At 45.2% G+C, this 22,697-nt stretch overlaps 1 protein-coding gene across 8 annotated transcripts in view; it reads left to right on the forward strand.

The window, feature by feature from the left end:
• Positions 1-22,697, forward strand: part of LOC141097395 (synaptojanin-1-like) — a 236,399-nt gene that overhangs the window by 15,776 nt on the left and 197,926 nt on the right. For all 8 annotated transcript variants that reach the window (XR_012233941.1, XM_073584532.1, XM_073584535.1 and 5 more), the window contains exons 3-10: positions 2,269-2,355; positions 4,727-4,994; positions 8,050-8,275; positions 8,639-8,722; positions 10,306-10,367; positions 10,939-11,035; positions 11,147-11,319; positions 11,781-11,862. Coding sequence is in view for 7 of the 8 variants with exons in the window: in XM_073584532.1 (XP_073440633.1) it covers positions 2,269-2,355; positions 4,727-4,994; positions 8,050-8,275; positions 8,639-8,722; positions 10,306-10,367; positions 10,939-11,035; positions 11,147-11,319; positions 11,781-11,862 (1,079 nt within the window). In the remaining variant the exon portion in view is untranslated. The remainder of the gene's footprint in view (positions 1-2,268; positions 2,356-4,726; positions 4,995-8,049; positions 8,276-8,638; positions 8,723-10,305; positions 10,368-10,938; positions 11,036-11,146; positions 11,320-11,780; positions 11,863-22,697) is intronic.

A 22,697-nucleotide genomic window follows, 5' to 3' on the forward strand; every position in this document is an offset into this window, starting at 1 on the left:
AACAGCCAGCTTCCTCAGCAATGGCCTTTTGTGGCTTCCCCTCCTTGTGGAGTGTGTCAATGACTGCCTTCTGGATATCTGTCAGGTCAGCAGTCTTACCCATGATTGCGGAGCTACTGAAACAGACGAAGGGACCTTTTTAAATGCTTAGGAGCCTTCTCAGATATTTTTAGTTTATTCTAATTTACTGAGATAATGACTTTTGGGTTTTCATTGGCTGTAAACGCCCCGTCACACTAAACGATGTCCCAGCAATCTGACATGATGGGATCGCTGGGACATCGTTAGGCTGATCGCTGGTGAGCTGTCACACAGACATCCCCAGCGATCAGGACCAGCGACGCTAGACGCTGGTTGCTAATGTAAACGTCGGGTATCCAGGAGCTGCGGCTCCTGGATACCCGATGTTTACATTAGCAACCAGCGTTGCTGATCGCTGGTCTCTCGCTGTCACACACAGCGATGCGCGCTGGGCAGCGGGAGACCAGCGATCAAAAAACGGCCGCTCGAGCACGGTCAGCGATAACACGCAGGGGGGCCGGTCGCTGATCCCCATCACACACAGCGATCTCGCTAGGTTAGTGTGACGGGGCATTAAGCCATAATCATCAACATTAACAGAAATAAACACGTGAAACAGATCACTCTGTAATGACTCTCTATAACATGTGTTTAATTTCTTTTATTGAAGAACTGAAATAAATTAACTTTTTGATAATCTAATTGTGAGAAGTGTGTGTGTGTGTGTGTGTATATGTATATATGTATGTATGTATATGTGTATATATATATATATATATATATATATATATATATATAAAAATATATATTTATTGTGTGTGTTCAACAGGTATGAAAAGCTTTTTATTTAAATTTTTTTCCATACAAGAAAAATTAATGAGATCAATGGTAAAAATGGACAAACAGATCAAAGATGTTTAAAGGGGTATTCTCATCCTATCCCAATATGTAGGAGGTCTAGTAGTAATAATATTAGCATATACCTCCAATTAGAAATGTAGTGTAGTTCTTCAGATTCACTATGCCACTTACCCCATGTGCAGGGCATTGCAGTAGCTTACGTATCCATGGAGTGACCACACAACTATCTGTCAAAATGAGTGGTTGTAAACCTTGGATACCTGAGCTACTACAATGGCCTGCGTATGGGGTTATTGACATAGCGAATCAGAAGAACTATACTAAATTTCTAATTAGAGGGATTTGCTAACATTATTACACCTACTAAATACCGGGATAGAATCTTGAGATGGGGAAACACTGGATCCAACACATTGAATGTGTTTTTCGGTTTTTGTTTTTTCTGCCAAGCGCAAAAAAAAAAAAAGTGACACAGATCTGAGTGACAATTCTGGATTTGGTATAGAGTTTCAGTCTCCTGGTTCTGTACCTCTTCATGTAGTATTTTTTGTCCCAGATGCCACATTACAGGTATTTCGCAGCCAGCGTCCTAATGTTTCCAGCTGTCAGGATTATGTCGGAATTTGCCACTTCTCTGTCTTTTAAGCATCTAATCCATCCTGAGTACAGAGGAGGAAAGGGGCGACAAGTGGATGCAGTGTGACAGATGGGGTTGGATGCTGGTCTGTATTATTGGGGGGATATTATTTTACAAGGCACCGTGCGATAACTTGGCCGATATCTGTTCTGCTTCTTATGCCGGGTCAAAATAAACATATTGACTCTTGAGCCAACTTCTCTGCCCTCTTCAGCGCTGAGGTTCTTCTAACACTTTATGCCGGGGAAGAAATTGGCTGCTTGGAATGTTGTGCAAGAAATTGTAGAACTGCAGATAATCGCACTGGTCGCTGGCAGCTAATGTACAGCACGGTACACATAGTGCTGGCAGCTTCCGGTGTGTCTTACTATAAGAGTTGTAGCAGCTGCGTTGCATATTTGTAGTAGTCCAGATTGATGATCCTGCCAGGGTGATGTTCCTGGAAAATCCATGTGTTGTGTCTGCGCTGATAACAGCCGTCTTCTGTGTAACAGCGCAAACCTCACCAAATCTATATTTACGTAAGAGCCGTCCACTGGGTTTACGTTGCGGTCCCGCAGCTCTGGATGTAGAGGGCGATGTATATACAGGAGAGCGGGTGGTGATATGGCTGCAATGAAAGTGATGTAGTGTGGAATTGCTAGTCAAGCGATTTCCAGATGTGTTCTATAAACCTACTGTAGCAGTTTATTGGTTTCCTTTACACATTGCCGGTTAACTCCTGCGATTTCTATTCTTGACTTTTGCAGCCTCTGCAGAAAAAGAAGCCATTAAGAGCACGTACAGTAAAGTCATGGACGCGTACGGCCTCCTGGGAGTTCTTCGGTTAAATCTCGGTAAGAGATACTGGACTTGGCTTGATAACTTTTATTTCTGGCTCACATCTATAATAAAGCGATCCCTCTCTGTATAAGGGCCGGATCAACCACTTCCCAATTTTTGTTTTTTCTAAGCATCATAACTTTATTTTTCCATCTACCTAGCCATGTGAGGGCTTGTGTTTTTGTTTTTCCTTTTTTTTTCTTCTTTTTTTTTTCTTCTTTTTTTTTTCAGGACGAGTAGTAGTTTTGAAAGATACCATTCATTTTCCTACATAATTTACTGAAGAAATGGGCTAAAAAAAAAATCCCAAGTGGGGGGTTTAAAAAATAAATAAAATCAAGTACATTTTTTTTTCCATTTTATTCCTCGCTTTTCATTTTGATTGTGTTTTTTGTGCAGTAAAAATGACGTGGTGGCATGATTCTTCAAATCGGTACAATTACTGCCATAGCTGACAAGTATATATTTTTTTAATATTTTAGAGATTCCGACAATTTTTAAACTTTGTTTATAAAAAAAAAATAGTTATGGGTTTTAATTTTTTTGGTTGTAGTTTTCCGTTTAGGTATGAGAGCTCGTTTTATGCTTGGCAATCTGTAGCTCTTGCAATGATCGTTATCGTTTTGAGCTATGTGTAACATTTTGATCACTTTTTTAAATTTTGTTTTCCTTTGGGGAGGGAGATGCAAGGTGTCAAACACCAACTCTTGCATTTAATTTTTTTTTTTTTTTCAACACCGCATTTACCCTAGGGGTTAATTGATTTTACAAAGTCTTAGAACTGAATATATATATCGTATATAATTTTTTTTTTTTTTAGAAACAAAATAAATATATATATCTTTCTTCTAATATATATATGCCCAGCTTGGCCCGTGTGAAATTTTCACACATTGGTCGTCGGGGGCAATTTCAGAAAAAGCAAGCTGGTGAAATGTAAATGTATGTCATGAGCTGATGAACACAAACAGGTATTTATATATGTAGATTGGTAATACAATAAATTGGTTTGATAAGTAGAGGCCAAAAAATGTCTTCCGGTTGAGGTGCCACCTGCAGGTCATTGTGTCTTTCTGCAGGTTTATGATAATGAATGTGTAAACTGTGTTTAGTGATAAAAACATGAAAGTGTTTGTTTGGCCCCTTTCTTGCTGAAGGGAGCAAGTTTACCTTTCAAATGGTGTATCATTTGTGTGTGGTGGGGTGAAGTAATCAGCGAAAAAGCAGTGCATGTTTACAAATGTGTTTGCATATGTGATTTCACCATTTGTGTGTGGGGCGAAGTAGTCAGCGAAAAAGCAGTGCATGTTTACAAATGTGTCTGCATATGTGACTCACCTGCAGTGAAGTGTGCAATCCTCCAATGTGCCTAAAATAGGCTGGGCAAGCACTTGAGCAAGCTGGAAAGATCCCAAAGCAAATGTCTGGATTTGTTTGTGATGTCTGTAAGCAGCTTCGTAGTAGTGTGCTGCCACCTGCAGGTAGTTTGACCTTTCAAATGGTGTATCGTTTGTGTGGGTGGAGAGTGAACGGAGCTAATGTGCAATTCAATAGGCAGTGCATGTTTACAAATGTGTTTGCATATGTGCCTCACCTGCAGTGAAGTGTGCAATCCTCCAGTTTGGCTAAAATAGGCTGGGCAAGCAGTTCGGCAAGCTGAAAAGCCCCCAAGGCAAATGTTTGGATTTGTTTTATGTCTGTAAGCAGCTTTGTGGTAGTGTACTTTGGGGTACTGTGGTGCCACCTGCAGGTCATTTTTCCTTACTGCAGGGTTATGAAAATTACTGTTTAAACTGTATTTTGTGATCAAATCGTGGATGTGTGGTTTGGTTGGCTATTTTCTTGCTGAAGGGGGCAAGTTTACCTTTCAAATGGTGTATCATTTGTGGGTGTGTGGTTGCAGTATGAACGGAGATACAAAGTAATCACCGAAAAACAGTGTTTGGAAATAATAGAATAGATTAGAAGAAAAATTGAAAAAAATTATATTTTCATTTTTTCTGCTGTTAACTTTTTCAAAAATAAATATGTGAAAGTAAGTTGTAAAAAAAATAGAAATATGTTTGAATGTAAACATTTTGTTTTACCCCCCTGGGTGCTGATGTGCGACAGAGTTCACTCCCTCTATCTAAACTTTCAAGTGCTGCGGCCAGCATTGGCTTCTAAGGGGTTAAACTGCTAGACTTAAATAGACCTTATTATAAAGGAATGCCCTAGGCCACAGAGAGCGGGATACATTGCCCCACGAGTCCTCTTCTGGCCTCCAGCTTCAGAATGGAGTAGACAGGTAGTTTGGTAAGTGATACCCCCAGCAGGAAACTCTTAGTCTCAAAGTTATAGGGTCATCAGTACGTGTTATTAACAAGTGCTTCTTGTAACTTTCAGGGGAGACCATGTCCCATTACGTGGTGGTGGTCACTGGGTGCATGTCCGTAGGAAAGATTCAGGACTCGGAGGTGTTCCGAGTCACCTCCACTGAGTTCATCACGTTAAGAATGGACCCAACAGATGAAGACCGAATATCAGAAGTCCGAAAGGTCCTAAACTCGGGCAGTTTCTACTTTGCGTGGTCGTCCTCTGGCGTCAGCATGGACCTTAGCCTCAATGCTCACCGGAGTACACAGGAGCAAAGAACGGACAACCGCTTCTTCTGGTGGGTCTCTTTATATAGGTGGGTGGGTGTGCACGGGTGGGACCCTCACATTTTACAGCACACTAAAGGTACTGTCACAGTTAGCGATGCAGCAGCGATCCCGACCAGCGATATGACGCGGTCAGGATCGCTGGTGCATCGCTAAGTGGTCGCTAGTGAGCTGCCACTCAGGCAGATCTCACCAGCGACATCGCAGCGGTCGCTACTTATCTGTCAGACGAGGCGATCCTGTCTTCCTCCCGCCCGCGTCCACGCGTTGCTCGTCGTCACAGGAAGCCCAGCAGGAATCTGACAACGAGAAATGGTCCAGGACGTTCTCGCGCGATCAGCGATAACCAGCGGGGGAGCCGGTTGTAGGTAAGTATCACACATAGCGATATCACTAGCAATATCGCTATAACGTCACAAAACCAGTGACGTTACAGCGATATTGCTAGCGATATTGCTTAGGCTACGTGCACACGCTGCGGATTTGGCCGCGCGGATTTTTTAAAATCCGCAGGTAAATCTGCAGGTCAAAAGACCTGCAGTTTTACCTGCGGATTGCTCTGCGGTTTTGCCCTGCGGTTTTTCATCTCCTCAATGAAGGAGATGAAAACCGCAGCGGAATCCGCAGAAAGAATTGACATGTCAATTCTTTCTGCGGTTTCAAAACCGCGCGGAAAAATCCGCACAGTCTACACTGCAGTTTTGTTTTCCCATAGGGAATAATGGTACTGTACACTGCAGCAAAAAAAGCTGCGGACCCGCAGCGGCCAAATCCGCTGCGGAACCGCAGGAGAATCCGCAGCGTGTGCACACACCCTTAGTGTGACAGGGCCTTTAGAAAGCTGGTAAGGAATTGTGTGTACCAAACATATCTATCCTGTAGATAGGTGATATATATATAAAAAAGTATTTAGTCAGTCAGCAATAGTGCAAGTTCCACCACTTAAAAAGATGAGAGGCGTCTGTAATTTACATCATAGGTAGACCTCAACTATGGGAGACAAACTGAGAAAAAAAAATCCAGAAAATCACATTGTCTGTTTTTTTTTCATTTTATTTGCATATTATGGTGGAAAATAAGTATTTGGTCAGAAACAAGCAATCAAGATTTCTGGCTCTCACAGACCTGTAACTTCTTCTTTAAGAGTCTCCTCTTTCCTCCACTCATTACCTGTAGTAATGGCACCTGTTTAAACTTGTTATCAGTATAAAAAGACACCTGTGCACACCCTCAAACAGTCTGACTCCAAACTCCACTATGGTGAAGACCAAAGAGCTGTCAAAGGACACCAGAAACAAAATTGTAGCCCTGCACCAGGCTGGGAAGACTGAATCTGCAATAGCCAACCAGCTTGGAGTGAAGAAATCAACTGTGGGAGCAATAATTAGAAAATGGAAGACATACAAGACCACTGATGATCTCCCTCGATCTGGTGCTCCACGCAAAATCCCACCCCGTGGGGTCAGAATGATCACAAGAACGGTGAGCAAAAATCCCAGAACCACGCGGGGGGACCTAGTGAATGAACTGCAGAGAGCTGGGACCAATGTAACAAGGCCTACCATAAGTAACACACTACGCCACCATGGACTCAGATCCTGCAGTGCCAGACGTGTCCCACTGCTTAAGCCTGTACATGTCTGGGCCCGTCTGAAGTTTGCTAGAGAGCATTTGGATGATCCAGAGGAGTTTTGGGAGAATGTCCTATGGTCTGATGAAACCAAACTGGAACTGTTTGGTAGAAACACAACTTGTCGTGTTTGGAGGAAAAAGAATACTGAGTTGCATCCATCAAACACCATACCTACTGTAAAGCATGGTAGTGGAAACATCATGCTTTGGGGCTGTTTCTCTGCAAAGGGGCCAGGACGACTGATCCGGGTACATGAAAGAATGAATGGGGCCATGTATCGTGAGATTTTGAGTGCAAACCTCCTTCCATCAGCAAGGGCATTGAAGATGAAACGTGGCTGGGTCTTTCAACATGACAATGATCCAAAGCACACCGCCAGGGCAACGAAGGAGTGGCTTCGTAAGAAGCATTTCAAGGTCCTGGAGTGGCCTAGCCAGTCTCCAGATCTCAACCCTATAGAAAACCTTTGGAGGGAGTTGAAAGTCCGTGTTGCCAAGCGAAAAGCCAAAAACATCACTGCTCTAGAGGAGATCTGCATGGAGGAATGGGCCAACATACCAACAACAGTGTGTGGCAACCTTGTGAAGACTTACAGAAAATGTTTGACCTCTGTCATTGCCAACAAAGGATATATCACAAAGTATTGAGATGAAATTTTGTTTCTGACCAAATACTTATTTTCCACCATAATATGCAAATAAAATGAAAAAAAAACAGACAATGTGATTTTCTGGATTTTTTTTTCTCAGTTTGTCTCCCTTAGTTGAGGTCTACCTATGATGTAAATTACAGACGCCTCTCATCTTTTTAAGTGGTGGAACTTGCACTATTGCTGACTGACTAAATACTTTTTTGCCCCACTGTATGGTAAGTATATGGGGGGCTGGTTTCTGACATCACTGCTTTGGTCACGTTGTATAGAAGTGAAGGTCACACATGCTCACTATTGCATCATTTGCCCCGGGACTTTAAGTGATCATACAGGAATGAAGCATGCACCTGGAGGGGCCTGTGTCCGGGGGTCACCAATAAGCCACACTGCTGCATTTTGGGTATTTTGATACAGAAAGAAAATTAGATTATTATTTTTTCTCTGTTACTTTAAGAGCAGCCAGGTGGATTTCTCACCAGTTTATTGCAGCCACTGGATATGAGGATGTGTCCTCCTGTATTATCGAGAGGAGACCCCCTAACTATTCCCAGTGGAGCCTGAGGATGTGAGTGGGGGCAGGTTGTAGGTTATTGCCTGGGGCCTGGATTTAGCTTCTGCTGTAAATTAATCTCTTGCTGTCTCACAAAGTAAAAGAGACACTCTTGAGACGTCTTCAAAGGCTTTTTAGTAAAGAAAGCTTTTTTTTTTCTTGTTTCTTACGTGGCGTTAGTGCTGGCTGATACTGTTATAACCGACCACTATTTGTTTCCTTCTTCACCAGGAACCAGTCACTGCACCTCCACCTGAAGCACTACGGGGTGAATTGTGATGACTGGCTGCTGCGTCTTATGTGCGGGGGAGTCGAGATTAGGACCATTTATGCCGCTCACAAGCAGGCCAAGGCTTGCATCGTTTCCCGGCTTAGCTGTGAGCGGGCCGGGACCAGGTTTAATGTGCGCGGCACAAATGACAACGGCCAAGTGGCAAATTTCGTTGAAACTGAGCAGGTGAGTTTGATCTTGGATGTCCATGTGGCTGACCAAGTTCTTCCATTCATGGCAGCTTTTAAGACTGGCAGCAGGACAGAGCGCCATGCCATAAAGGTCATATAGTCATGGATTCCTTCCAAGAAAATCACAGCCACTTTTCCGTCCCCATTCTTTACGGTCCCCATATCTCTGGGCTGCTCAAGCATGTCAGTACTTCCCTGCTAATTTACTGGAATGTTTATGGTTATTCAATACTTGTTTTGTGATGTCTCTTGCCTATTAGTCCGGTCAGCCCCCGCACCCCTTCTCTTTACCCATTATATACATTTATTGCTTGCTCTGGAGGAGCGCTGTCAGCAGGTAGTTCTTGTTCTTCCGCAGGTGATATACCTCGATGACTGCGTATCGTCGTTTATACAAATACGAGGGTCCGTGCCACTGTTTTGGGAGCAGCCAGGTTTGCAGGTGAGGTTTTGAAATCTGACTTTCTGCATACAGCAGAGTACTAGTTTTCCAATATTCTTTAATGAGGAACTATTACTTCCATCTGAAACTTTGTACACATATTTAGTCTGTAAAATAGTTTTATGTTTCATCTTCTTTTTACTTCAGTAATCTCTGCTGTCCACCTATTGACAGCTAAGTGAGACTTCCTGCTTCTGAGCTTGAAGATACCACGGTGTGATTGAGGGGGTAGACGGGGAGTATTCAGCATGTAAACACAGCGGAGATCTGTGCTGCTGTCCCAGTTTATGGTGAATGGTAGCGTTAGAGTAGCCCGATCTACTCCAAATGATCCAGGTCGCCAAAAAGCCAGATTGCCCACTGCGAAGTCCCAGAGTCACTTCTGCAAACCTTTGGCATGGTTATCAAGTGATAGAAATGCCATAGAAAATTCCAGTAAATAAGCAAGAATCATTGTTCAAAATGTCAGTCTCTTGGAGTATTAGTAACATAGTTTTGAAGGTTGAAGGAAGACCTTATGTCCTTCTAGTTCAGCCTATTTTTAGTGCAGCTGTTCTGCATTGTTGATCCTGGGGAAGGCAAAAAACCCACAGAGTAGAAGCCAATTTTCTCCGTAGGGAAAAAAAATTCCTTCCCCCAAGCTGGGTCAACCATCTACCTATAATATTCTGTTATTCGTAACCTTCTATACTGTTACTCACAAGAAAAGCATCCATTCCTTTCTTAAATTCATTCAGTGAGTTGGCCATCACCACTTCCTCAGGAAGAGAATTCCAGAGCCTCACTGCTCTTACCGTGAAGAACCCTCTTCTATGCTGGTGCAGAAATTCTTTCCTCCAAACGAAGAGAATGCCCCCTTGTTCTTGTCACAGTCCTTGATACAAACAGTTCATTGGAGAGATCTCTGTATTGCCCTCTGATATACTATTATATATTATCAACTTATTTGCCAGCATGTCTGCACATCTGCAGTGTGAATCTTTGCAAGACATATTTTATCAAGCATTATAGATTATCAGATTAATGTAATAAGTTTAAAGCTGGCCATACACCTCATTCGGCTACCAGCCATCTCAGCCGACGCTACCATACGCAGTGCTTCTGTATTCTCTGAGAGAGCTGTTGACATGGTGGCGGCATGTCTCTGGAAGGCAGTATTATCGTCAGTCCAAAATCAAACATGCCAGATCGATATTTTTCCTGACGTTAAATTGTCTTAGGCTCCCTTACACATTAGACTGTTGGCCAAACCTGTCGATTTTGGCTGATATTAGCCTAACATGTATGGGTGCTTAACAGTATTATATAAGAAGCAATGAAAGATGGATTCCTGTGTATTATAGAGCAGTAGGAGGAGGCTAGTGGGTAATCATTTCCTGCTTTTGTAGATTGACTCTTTAGAAGCCGTTATGTCCTCTTCTTGCAGATTAACTCTGTAGAAGCAGCTATGTCCACTGCATTAACATTGGCTGCATAATACACAGGGACCTCTTATCACATAGCTGATAAATATTTAGTGTGAAGTCTCTGAAGTCTCTATTCCTGGACTAATGAAACTTATTCTAATAATCCTTTTCTGCAAGGTTGGGTCTCACCGGGTGAGGATGTCCAGAGGGTTTGAGGCCAATGCACCAGCATTTGACAGGTAGGTGCAATCATTTTGGGATCTATTACTTCGGCCACTTTGTCTCTTTCATTATATTGTTTTATATTTATTCTAAAGAATGTATGAACTTTGGCTACAAACCACTGTCTGCATTATTTCATTCACCATTTTCAATATCTGTTTGCTGTCAGTGAATGGTACTATTTACATGCAGAGGCAGAAGAAAACAGACTGCTTGATTTAATTAATCTTAGCTGGTTTGCTACACTAACACATTGTTGGTCTTTGCTGCTGCTCAAAGCCAATCTACCATACAGTTGCAAGGACAATCCATTTTCTTGCAAAAAAAAAGGTACACCTAAATATAGATATGCAAATGGATGTAAACTTTATTATTTTTGGCATATGTGGAGGCAAGGATAAAATGCACATTGGAGGTATAAATCCAACATTCCTGATTTTTAGTTCTCCGATGTCTGCTATGATGAAGGAGTTTGAGATGCCCCCATGCACAATAGATGGTCGACCGATCCCACCAAAATCTGTGTTCAGCAGGGTTTTCTCTGTATTGGGAAGCACTCCTCTAAGTTTGACATGGTCTTCCTTTAAGGCATTTCCAGACACTGAAGAGACTTTATGGAAGACAAGTGGTTGTCAATCTTCTTGGGTCCAAGGAAGGAGAAGCAATGCTTAGCAAAGCCTTCCAGGTATGTGGCTAACACTCAGGAGATATATACTCTTGCTGTAGAGCCTGGGTCAGTTCTTTAACATTGTGAATGTGTTTTTAATACTTGGCACACTTTCTGTCTTTTCCTCAGAGTCATTTGAAGGCATCAGAACATGTGTCTGATATCTTGATGGTGAATTTTGACTACCATCAGATGGTTAGAGGTGGCAAAGCCGAGAAACTCCTCAGCGTCCTGAAGCCCAAAGTAGTCAGTTTCTTGGAAGAGTGCAGCTTCTTTTCCATGGATAAAGATGGAGTTCACAGGTTTGTGTTCTGCTTGTAAATTAGTAATTTCTGATGGCATGTCACAAGGATCTATGGGGGTTGAAGGCTGTGGACCACAAGCGATTCTGAGAACAGGAGGCTTAGTCATTGGTGTGCTGCACCCCACACTATATTCTTCACCCCACACACTATATTCTTCCTTCACATGAACGAGTAATGGTCTCCAATATGTGGCTGTCCATCTGTTGCAAAACAAAAACTTCTAGCATGCCCTTACACTCGCAAGCATGCTGAAAGTCATAGATTTGTAACAGCTGCAGAGCCGTAAGTTAAAGATTTCAGCTCTCGAGCGAGCGCCTCCTTGACATCTTTTTTTTTTTCTTATATTTATAGCCATGCCGGAGTTACACTTCCACAGGTTCTCCGGCCTTTCGTGTCTGCGGACTCCAATATGATGTATTCTAATGACATCTGTGTGTTTTCTGATTTTTTTGTAATAGAGCACAGAGCGGCAGCATAAGGACCAACTGCTTGGACTGTCTGGACAGGACAAACAGCGTCCAGGCTTTCCTGGGACTTGAGGTGAGGAGAACGTCACACTTCACTTGGCTCAGGTTACTCCAGATGCTGAGGTGTGATTGCCTGAGGTGGTAGAAAACATAAAGTGACTGATCTGATAAGCAACATGATACAGCCAGCCAGGGTAGCTTAATGTAAAGAGTTTGGGGTAGTAGTGTTTGAAGGGGGAGTGGGATCAAGTTATGAGAAGAAATAATGGTGGTTTTAAGAGCAAGAGTCACTTTATCAAATGTGAAAGGCCTACCTAAATTGATGTGTATTTTGTGAATTCATCTGATTATCCGGGGTAATTCCAGAGAACTGGTGCAGCACAAGAATAATTGTGAGTAGCGGGGATAGGGTGGTAGACAAATGAGGGAGGAGATGTAATTCTGTGAGGGGAAAGTTGGGTTGGTAGAAAGAGATGAGGGAGGAGATGTAAGGCGGTGCAGCACTCTGGAAAGCCTTGTGGTAGAGTGATAAATATATATATTGTATTCTGTAGTGGATGAGTAACCAGTGCAGTGACTGGAGGGTGGGAGGCATTAGTGTAGCAGCTGGACAGGGAAAAGTAAGGTTGGTAGACATAGAAGAGGGAGGAGATGTATGGCAATGCAGCACTGTGGAGAGCTTTGTGGGCGAGTCTGGTAAATACATTTTGTATTCTGTAGTGGATGGGCAACCAGTGCAATGAACGGCAAAGGGTGGAGGTATCAGTGTAGCAGCTGGACAGAAATATGACCCTGGATGCCGCATTCAGAGTAGATCTGACTTATTGACTCTCGCCCTTGTCACCACACAGGCTGATGTAGAGCAGCTTCAGCAGCATTTTTACCTTTCCCCTCTCTTTAGTTCCTGAAGTCCTTCTTTTTGGTAGTGGTAAAAGTTTCTATATATATACTGAGGCCCTAAATAAAGAAAAAGGGGGAGGAATAAGTGACGAAGATGACATTTTCGCCATCAAATATATAAAATTTTACCTATTCTCACATATCTCTGATTTATAAAAAATTCTAATGATTGCTGTGGTTTCAAGTCAGACCTACAGGAAAATCTCTGACCGTGACATAGCATCCAGTGTAATCTTTCCAGTCCTCGTCCTGCCCGACGGTCAGTCAGCGATCTGCAGGAATGAGTCATGTTTTTCAGGACATTTGCATTAAGTACAGTAACAAGACGGTGGGGAATTAAAAGGAATCCACTGAACATATATATATAGTGTACACGAGAGGAAGGACGCAGCTGAATGAGAATCTCTGATTTAATAGAACTTGGATTAGAGGATGATTTACCTCCAGCGTCCTGTGTCTAAAGCAGCTGCAGGCTGTAAAATATCGCTACTGTAAAGCGATTACCTTCAGTGTACGAAGCCAAGGCAATGATTAATGGCAATCTAATGATCACCATAATTAGATGGGCTCATTTATTTGGCCTAAAGGGGTTCTGTCTTCCTTGTGTCCGGCGTCATTGACCTAGTACCATCTCGTGTAGAGGAATGAATATATATATATATATATATATATATATATATATATATATATATATATATATATATATATATATATATATTCATTCCTCTACACGAGATGGTACTAGGTCAATGACCTATATATATAGTGCCTACAAGTAGTATTCAACCCCCTGCAGATTTAGCAGGTTTGATAAGATGCAAATAAGTTAGAGCCTTCAAACTTCACACAAGAGCAGGATTTATTAACAGATGCATAAATCTTACAAACCAAAAAGTTATGTTGCTCAGTTAAATTTTAATAAATTTTAAACATAAAAGTGTGGGTCAATTATTATTCAACCCCTAGGTTTAATATTTTGTGGAATAACCCTTGTTTGCAATTACAGCTAATAATCGTCTTTTATAAGACCTGATCAGGCCGGCACAGGTCTCTGGAGTTATCTTGGCCCACTCCTCCATGCAGATCTTCTCCAAGTTATCTAGGTTCTTTGGGTGTCTCATGTGGACTTTAATCTTGAGCTCCTTCCACAAGTTTTCAATTGGGTTAAGGTCAGGAGACTGACTAGGCCACTCCAAAACCTTGATTTTTTTGCCTCTTGAACCAGGCCTTGGTTTTCTTGGCTGTGTGCTTTGGGTTGTTGTCTTGTTGGAAGATGAAATGACGACCCATCTTAAGATCCTTGATGGAGGAGCGGAGGTTCTTGGCCAAAATCTCCAGGTAGGCCGTGCTATCCATCTTCCCATGGATGCGGACCAGATGGCCAGGCCCCTTGGCTGAGAAACAGCCCCACAGCATGATGCTGCCACCACCATGCATGACTGTAGGGATGGTATTCTTGGGGTCATATGCAGTGCCATCCAGTCTCCAAACGTCACGTGTGTGGTTGGCACCAAAGATCTCGATCTTGGTCTCATCAGACCAGAGAACCTTGAACCAGTCTGTCTCAGAGTCCTCCAAGTGATCATGAGCAAACTGTAGACGAGCCTTGACATGACGCTTTGAAAGTAAAGGTACCTTATGGGCTCGTCTGGAACGGAGACCATTTCGGTGGAGTACGTTACTTATGGTATTGACTGAAACCAATGTCCCCACTGCCATGAGATCTTCCCGGAGCTCCTTCCTTGTTGTCCTTGGGTTAGCCTTGACTCTTCGGACAAGCCTGGCCTCGGCACGGGAGGAAACTTTCAAAGGCTGTCCAGGCCGTGGAAGGCTAACAGTAGTTCCATAAGCATTCCACTTCCGGATGATGCTCCCAGCAGTGGAGACAGGTAGGCCCAACTCCTTGGAAAGGGTTTTGTACCCCTTGCCAGCCTTGTGACCCTCCACGATCTTGTCTCTGATGGCCTTGGAATGCTCCTTTGTCTTTCCCATGTTGACCATGTAGGAGTGCTGTTCACAAGTTTGGGGAGGGTCTTAAATAGTCAGAAAAGGCTGGAAAAAGAGATAATTAATCCAAACATGTGAAGCTCATTGTTCTTTGTGCCTGAAATACTTCCTAATACTTTAGGGGAACCAAACAGAATTCTGGTGGTTTGAGGGGTTGAATAATAAATGACCCTCTGAATAAACTTTTCACAATTTAAAAAAAAAATTAAACAAAGAAATAACATTCTTTTTTGCTGCAGTGCATTTCACACTTCTAGGCTGATCTACAGTCCAAATGTCACAATGCCAAGTTAATTCCGAATGTTTAAACCTGCTAAATCTGCAGGGGGTTGAATACTACTTGTAGGCACTGTATATATATACACACACACATATATATTACTCTGTCGCCTTATTGGGGGACACAGAACCGTGGGTGTTATGCTGCTGTCCACTAGGAGGCGACACTATGCATAATCTGAAAAAGATTAACTTTGGCTCCTCCTCTGCAGTATACACCCCTGGACGGCGTCGGCCTTCTCCAGTTTTTGCTTAGTGTCGCAAGGAGGCACACCTAAGATTTTTTTCTCTCTTCCGTTTTTTTCCTTAATTTTTTTCAACGGATTACAGATGAAGAAAAGCGGGTCTCCAGTGAGACCCCCGGCATGGCTCCCTCCTCGGTCCCCTATTAAGGGGTACCCGGTTGAGGTCGAGATGACTCTTCCCCATGTCGCTCCTTCCCCAGTCCCTCGGGTACTGGTTCGAAGTCGAGAACCCCCCCCTCCTTCCCCAGTTTCCTTGGGCTCTGGGTTGAGGTCGAGGGTAGGACGAAGCCCCCTGACGGTGACAGCAGCACCCTCCCTAATCCCCCTCTGGGGGCATTAGGTCGAGACACCGCAGGTAGGGCCTGTACCAGGCACCATTCGGCCACTTACATGTCCAGGGACCCCAGCCCAGCTGCGGGCTCCTGTTTGGACCGGGGGAGGTGCAGGCAGGCATGGCACTTGTCAGAGACAGGGCTCCCAGCACCCCTGTCTCTGCGGCAGCACCAGCTGCATAGCGCCTCAAAGGGACCCCCCACAGGGCCCAGGTGGCGCTCATGTCCCCACCGCTAGCCTACCGTTCAATCCGGGGGGGTCTGGTTGGAATCCGACCCTCCCCCGGACAACCGCGCCGTCCTGGAGCCCTTCTGGGCATGAGCTATCAAATTTAGGCCGCGGCTTCGGCCTAGCCGAAGTCGCCGCCTTATTCCCGTCCCCTGGCCCGCCCCCGGATGACGAAAAATGACACTACAGTGTCATAGAAGGGGCGGATCGAGACAGGAAGGGCGCGCTTTTACATAGCTCCGCGCGCCCTTTTCAGCTCTCCGCCCCCTCCACCTCAGAATCCGGTGGCCATCTTGCTGCACCTGAAGAAACTGAAGGCAGCACAGCAGTCTCTGGGGGGCACAAGAGGATTTATCAGCGCTGGACCTAGGGGGAGCACCGGTGGGGTAAGATCACAGCTGGGTTCTTTGTACTCAGCTGTGAGTTCCTGTAACCTATAACGCTCCCCTACTCCTCCTTTCCTCTGCGACCTGTAGGGCCTCTGCGAATAGTTACTATGTCGGGCTCAAAAAAGGACCAGGCAAGACTGCTTTTACGCAGTCTGCACAGCCTACAAGGCCACTCTCCCCAGCGGCACCACGTACCCGCACTGCTGGGACTGTACCCAAAGAACAGCAACGCTTCTGCGGCCGCTACTGCGCCAGAATGGGCGACTCAGATGTCGCAGTCTATAACCAAGTCTATAGATAACCTGACCTCCTCACTACTGCAGGCTCTGCAGGGTCATGTCTCGACTATGAACGTTACCCAGCAAAGGGACGTCCGGTATCAGGAACAGGCCGCTTACGACAGTTCGAGACGTAAGCGGACCCACAGGTCGCGTTCATCTGCGTCCTCACATAGCACTAGGTCGTCCCCCTCCAGGGAGAGACAGTGGCTACAGGTCACCGAGACCGTCCCCTGATAGAGAGAGACAATGTGGATCTCCACAACGATCCCAGACCACACAAGACTCAGAGGGCATATGTGACTCCAACTCAGATAACGAAACAAGGAACGCTCTGCTCCCTTGTCCCCCTAGCAATGCTGCGCTAGTTGAGGATATAATCTCTTCCATCCTTCGGGTGCTAGACTTTTCTGATCCAACCCCTGAAGTACCAGAACACAAGATTTCCTTTCAAAGTGTTCAGAAACCATCTGAGGTCTTTCTTGATCACCTGGAATTTCAAAAAAAAAAATACTTTCTAAGCATTTTTCACAGCCTGAGAAAACGCCAATCGCAAATACTTGAAAGCAAAGTACCCCTTCCCACAAAAGGACACTAAGGATTGGACAGATCCGCCTAAAGTGGATCCTCCAGTCTCTAGGCTGACAGCACAAACGCTTCTCTCGCTGCCTGACAGCTCAACCCTCAAGGACGCAGCAGACAGGCAGGTAGAACGCATGGCTCGTTCAATCTTCGAGGCGGCAGGTGCCTCTTTAGCTCCTGCATTTGCTTCAGTTTGGGCAGCCAAGGCCATTATGGCCTGGGCTGATCTATTACAACAGGGCCTCCAAGCTTCAAATCCTCAGCTGGCGGACCAGGCGGTGCAAATTGCAGTAGTGACAGATTACATGGTCCATGCAGCGTTGGATTCTGCAAGAGGGGTAGCGGAAATAGCATCAAATGCCATCACAATCCGGCATATTCTCTGGCTAAGACAATGGAAGGCGGAGGCGGCCTTAAAAAAGTCCCTAACAAATCTCCCGTACTTCAGGGGCCGTCCTTTCGGTGAAAAGCTGGATACAATGATATCCAATGCTACCGGGGGTAAAAGTACTTCCCTCCCTCAGCTCAAACCAAAACGCACGTTTAAAAGACGTAATCAATCTCATTTCCGTTCCTTTCGGAATTCTTCAGGCTAGTCATAACAGTTCCCCTCTCAGGGACAACACACGGGCGGCACAGAGGCCGGACAGAAACTGGCAGTCAAAGGAAAGCCAGGCAAAATCCAAGGGAGGGAAAGCTCAGACTTTTCATTCATCATTACTCATCCCCTCCAGAAAACACCCCACTTGTAGGCGGACGACTGCTAATCTTTCAGCAGGTCTGGCTGCCTATTACAGAAGACAGGTGGGTCAAGGAAATAGTGTCTTCAGGATACAAAATCGAGTTTACTACCAGCCCACCGCACAGGTTTTTTCTCTCTGTCCCTCCAAAACCTCCACTCAAAGCTCGAGCCTTCCATCAAGCGGTTTCATCCCTCCTGCAAGCAGGAGTCATAATACCGTTTCCAGCAGACAAGCGCTTACGAGGGTTCTACTCCAACCTGTTCGTGGTGCCCAAAAAGGGAGGCAGCGTCCGACCCATACTAGACCTCAAGCAACTGAATAAGTATGTTCGAGTTCGTCACCTTCGTATGGAATCCCTCCGGTCAATCGTTGCGTCCATGGAGGAAGGAGAATATCTCGCCTCCATAGACATACAGGACGCATACCTGCATATACCGATTGCTTCGCCCATCAGAGATTTCTCAAACTCGCAATCAACCAAGACCATTACCAGTTTGTGGCCCTCCCGTTTGGTCTTGCCACGGCTCCCAGAACATTTACAAAGGACATGGCAGCTACCATGGACGTTCTGCACTCCAGAGGCATAGTAGTCGTTCCATACCTGGACGACCTCTTCATCAAGGCCCCCACCTTCAAGGACTGCGAGGTCAAAGTCTCAATCACGATCGACACTGAGTCGCCTGAGATGGTTAGTCAATTTACAAAAGTCCTCGACTACCCCAAGTCAGTCTCTGACCTTCCTGGGGATGCTATTTGACATCTCCAGGGGTCTGGTGATCCTCCCCAGGGACAAGGCACTGGCCCTCCGTTTGGGAGTTCACACTCTCCTCCGCGGTTTCCCCCGATCTCTCCGGTATGCCATGAGCGGACTGGGCAGGATGGCAGCGGCAATGGAGGCGGTACCATTTGCCCAGATTCACCTCAGACCCCATCCTCAAGTCCTGGGACAGGAATCTGTTCTCCCTCAAGAGAGAGTTCCTGTTATCAGCGAAAACCAGGAGGTTCCTGCACTGGTGGCTCCAGCCAACCTCACTTGCAATGGGAAAATCCTTTTCTCTCCGGTCACTGAAAGGTTTTGACCACCGGCGCAAGCCTTACGGGTTGGAGCGCGGTACACCTACATCACAGAGCGCAAGGCAAGTGGTCACCAATGGAAGTGACCATGCCCATCAACATCCTGGAAATTCGGGCCATCTTCCTGGCATTGAAAGCCTTCCATCACTTGCTAGCAGACTCTCATATCAGAGTGCAGTCGGACAATGCCACGGCGGTGGCATACGTGAACCATCAAGGCGGCATCCGCAGCATCCAGGCGATGAACGAAGTAACACGTATCCTACACTGGGCGGAGGATGCGAGGTCGGTACTCTCTGCGGTCCACATTCCGGGTGTGGACAACTGGGAAGCCGACTATCTCAGCCGTCAAGGAATGGACTCGGGGGAGTGGTCTCTCCATCCCGAAGTTTTCCATCAGATCTGCCATCGTTGGGGGACCCCGGACGTAGTTCTGATGGCATCCCATCTCAATGCCAAAGTTCCCAATTTCATCGCCAGGACGCGCGATCCGCAGTCGCTCGGAGCAGATGCCCTGGTTCAGGACTGGACCCAGTTCCAGCTTCTGTACTTTTTTCCACCCCTTCCCCTGATTTCCAGAGTCCTGAGGAAGATCAAACAAGAGGGTGTTCCCCACCATCCTATTCGCTCCAGACTGGCCCAGGCGTACATGGTACGCCGACGTAGTGCAACTCACAGCAGACGCTCCCTGGCGTCTCCCCACACGTCCCGATCTTCTGTCACAAGGCCTGTTCTTCCACCAGAAATCAGGGGCTCTCAATTTGACGGTGTGGCCATTGAGACCTGGTTTTTGACCCAAGCAGGTTTTTTTCATCGGACGTTGTTAAAACCATGATCAGGGCTCGAAAGCCAACTTCAGCCAAAACTTACTATCGTACCTGGAAGGCTTTCTTCACATGGTGCGAATTTCGTGGGCACATCCCACTCCCCTATTCTCTTCCAAAGGTCCTCGGTTTCCTTCAGTCAGGCCTGGACGCCGGGCTATCCCTGGGCTCGCTTAAGAGCCAGGTGTCAGCGCTTTCAGTGCTCTTTCAGAGGCATTTTGCTAACAAACCGCAAGTGAAGACTTTTCTCCAAGGGGTTTCTCGATTGGTTCCCCCCTACAAACATCCGTCGGAGACGTGGGACCTCAACCTGGTCTTGACAGCACTACAGTCACCTCCTTTTGAACCCCTAAAGGAGGTCTCACTCCGCTTTCTATCACAGGAAGTGGTTTTTCCTGGTGGCAATCACCTCGCTACGCAGGGTGTCCGAACTTTCAGCTCTTTCCTGCAGACAACCCTTCCTGGTTTTTCATCAGGACAAGGTGGTTCTCCGTACAGTGCCATCCTTCCTTCCAAAGGTTGTGTCCACCTTCCACCTCAATGAGAAAATCTCATTACCGTCTCATTGCCCGGTTCCCGTTCATAGAGTGGAGAAGGCTCTGCATACGCTAGACTTTGTCAGGGCATTGCGTATTTACGTGTCTAGGACTGCTCCCTTCCGGAAGTCTAATTCACTTTTCCTTCTTCCAGAAGGCGTTCGCAAGGGCCTACCGGCTTTCAACGCCACCCTTGCTAGGTGGATCAAGTCCACCATTCAAGAAGCTTACCGCCTTAACAATTCTGCTCTTCCGGCCGGTATCACGGCTCACTCTACGCGGGCGGTAGGGGCCTCTTGGGCCATTCAGCATCAAGCCTCGGCACATCAAGTGTGTAAGGCAGCCACTTGGACTAGCCTGCACACATTTACAAAACACTACAGAGTGCATACCCAGTCCTCAGCGTATGCGAGCCTGGGTAGACGGGTCCTGCAGGCGGCAGTACCCCAAATTTAGGGAACTGTCAGTACAATATTCGTCCACTGCTTCCCACCCAGGGACTGCTTTGGGACGTCCCACGGTTCTGTGTCCCCCAATAAGGCGACAGAGTAAAGGAGATTTTTGTGTACTCACCGTAAAATCTCTTTCTCTTAGCCTTTAATTGGGGGACACAGCTCCCACCCTGTTGCCCTTGCGGGCCGTTGTTACGTTTGGGTTCTCACATTGTTTGAGCTGGGTTCTCATATTGTTTGAGCTCATTTATGGTAGCCTTCTTACAGGCATGGTTATGTTTCTGGTATATTCCTCCTAATGCTTTTGCACAAAACTGGAGAAGGCTGACGCCGTCCAGGGGTGTATACTGCAGAGGAGGAGCCAAAGTTAATCTTTTTCAGATTATGCATAGTGTCGCCTCCTAGTGGACAGCAGCATAACACCCACGGTTCTGTGTCCCCCAATTAAAGGCTAAGAGAAAGAGATTTTACGGTGAGTACACAAAAATCTCCTTTTTATTTATTACATTTTTTTTTTTTTTTTTTTTTAGATCAGGAACCCGGGACCAAAAGTGGAAGCAGTGGCTCATAAATGGAGAAAAAAGCAGATTTATCTGATACAAGATATAGTACAGCACATCAAATATTTTCTTGTACTAATGATTTATGCAACATTTGATGAAATGACCGCAGCGATTTAATACACACACACATATATATATATATATATATGTGTGTGTGTGTGTATTAAATCGCTGCTGTCATTTCATCAAATGTTGCATAAATCATTAGTACAAGAAAATATTTGATGTGCTGTACTATATCTTGTATCAGATAAATCTGCTTTTTTTCTCCATTTATGAGCCACTGCTTCCACTTTTGGTCCCGGGTTCCTGATCTTAAAAAAAAAAAAAAATACATATATATTATATACATACGTACATACAGTGCCTTGTGAAAGTATTCAGCCCCCTGGAACTTTTCAACCTTTTCCCACATATCATGCTTCAAACATAAAGGTACCAAATGTAAATTTTTGGTGAAGAATCAACAAGTGGGACACAATTGTGAAGCTGAACGATTTATTTATTGGTTATTTTAAATTTTTGTGGAAATTCAAAAACTGAAAAGTGGGGCGTGCAATATTATTCAGCCCCTTTACTTTCAGTGCAGCAAACTCACTCCAGAAGTTCATTGTGGATCCAATGTTGTCCTAAATGACTAATGATAAATATAATCCACCTGTGTGTAACCAAGTCTCCGTATAAATGCACCTGCTCTGTGATAGTCTCAGGGTTCTGTTTGAAGCACAGAGAGAATCATGAAGACCAAGGAACACAACAGGCAGGTCCGTGATACTGTTGTGGAGAAGTTTAAAGCCGGATTTGGATACAAAATAATTTCCAAAACTTTAAACATCCCATGGAGCACTGTGCAAGTGATCATATTGAAATGGAAGGAGTATCATGCCACTGCAAATCTACCAAGACCTGGCCGTCCCTCTAAATTTTCATCTCAAACAAGGAGAAGATTGATCAGAGATGCAGCCAAGAGGCCTATGATCACTCTGGATGAACTGCAGAGATCTACAGCTGAGATGGGACAGTCTGTCCATAGGACAACAATCAGTCATACACTGCACAAATCTGGCCTTTATGGAAGAGTGGCAAGAAGAAAGCCTTTTTCTAAAGATATCCATAAAAAGTGTCATTTAAAGTTTGCAACAAGCCACTTGGGAGGCACACCAAACGTGGAAGAAGGTGCTCTGGTCAGATGAAACCAAAATCAAACTTTTTGGCAACAATGCAAAACGATATGTTTGACGTAAAGGCAACACAGCTCATCACCCTGAACACACCATCCACACTGTCAAACATGGTGGTGGCAGCATCATGGTTTGGGCCTGCTTTTCTTCAGCAGGGACAGGGAAGATGATTAAAATTGATGGGAAGATGGATGGAGCCAAATACAGGACCATTCTTGAAGAAAACCTGTTGGAGTCTACAAAAGACCTGAGACTGGGACAGAGATTTGTCTTCCAACAAGACAATGATCCCAA

The sequence above is a fragment of the Dendrobates tinctorius genome, unplaced genomic scaffold (genome assembly GCF_039654945.1).
Source record: "Dendrobates tinctorius isolate UK_male_01 unplaced genomic scaffold, ASM3965494v1 ptg000084l, whole genome shotgun sequence".
Classification (NCBI taxonomy): domain Eukaryota; kingdom Metazoa; phylum Chordata; class Amphibia; order Anura; family Dendrobatidae; genus Dendrobates; species Dendrobates tinctorius.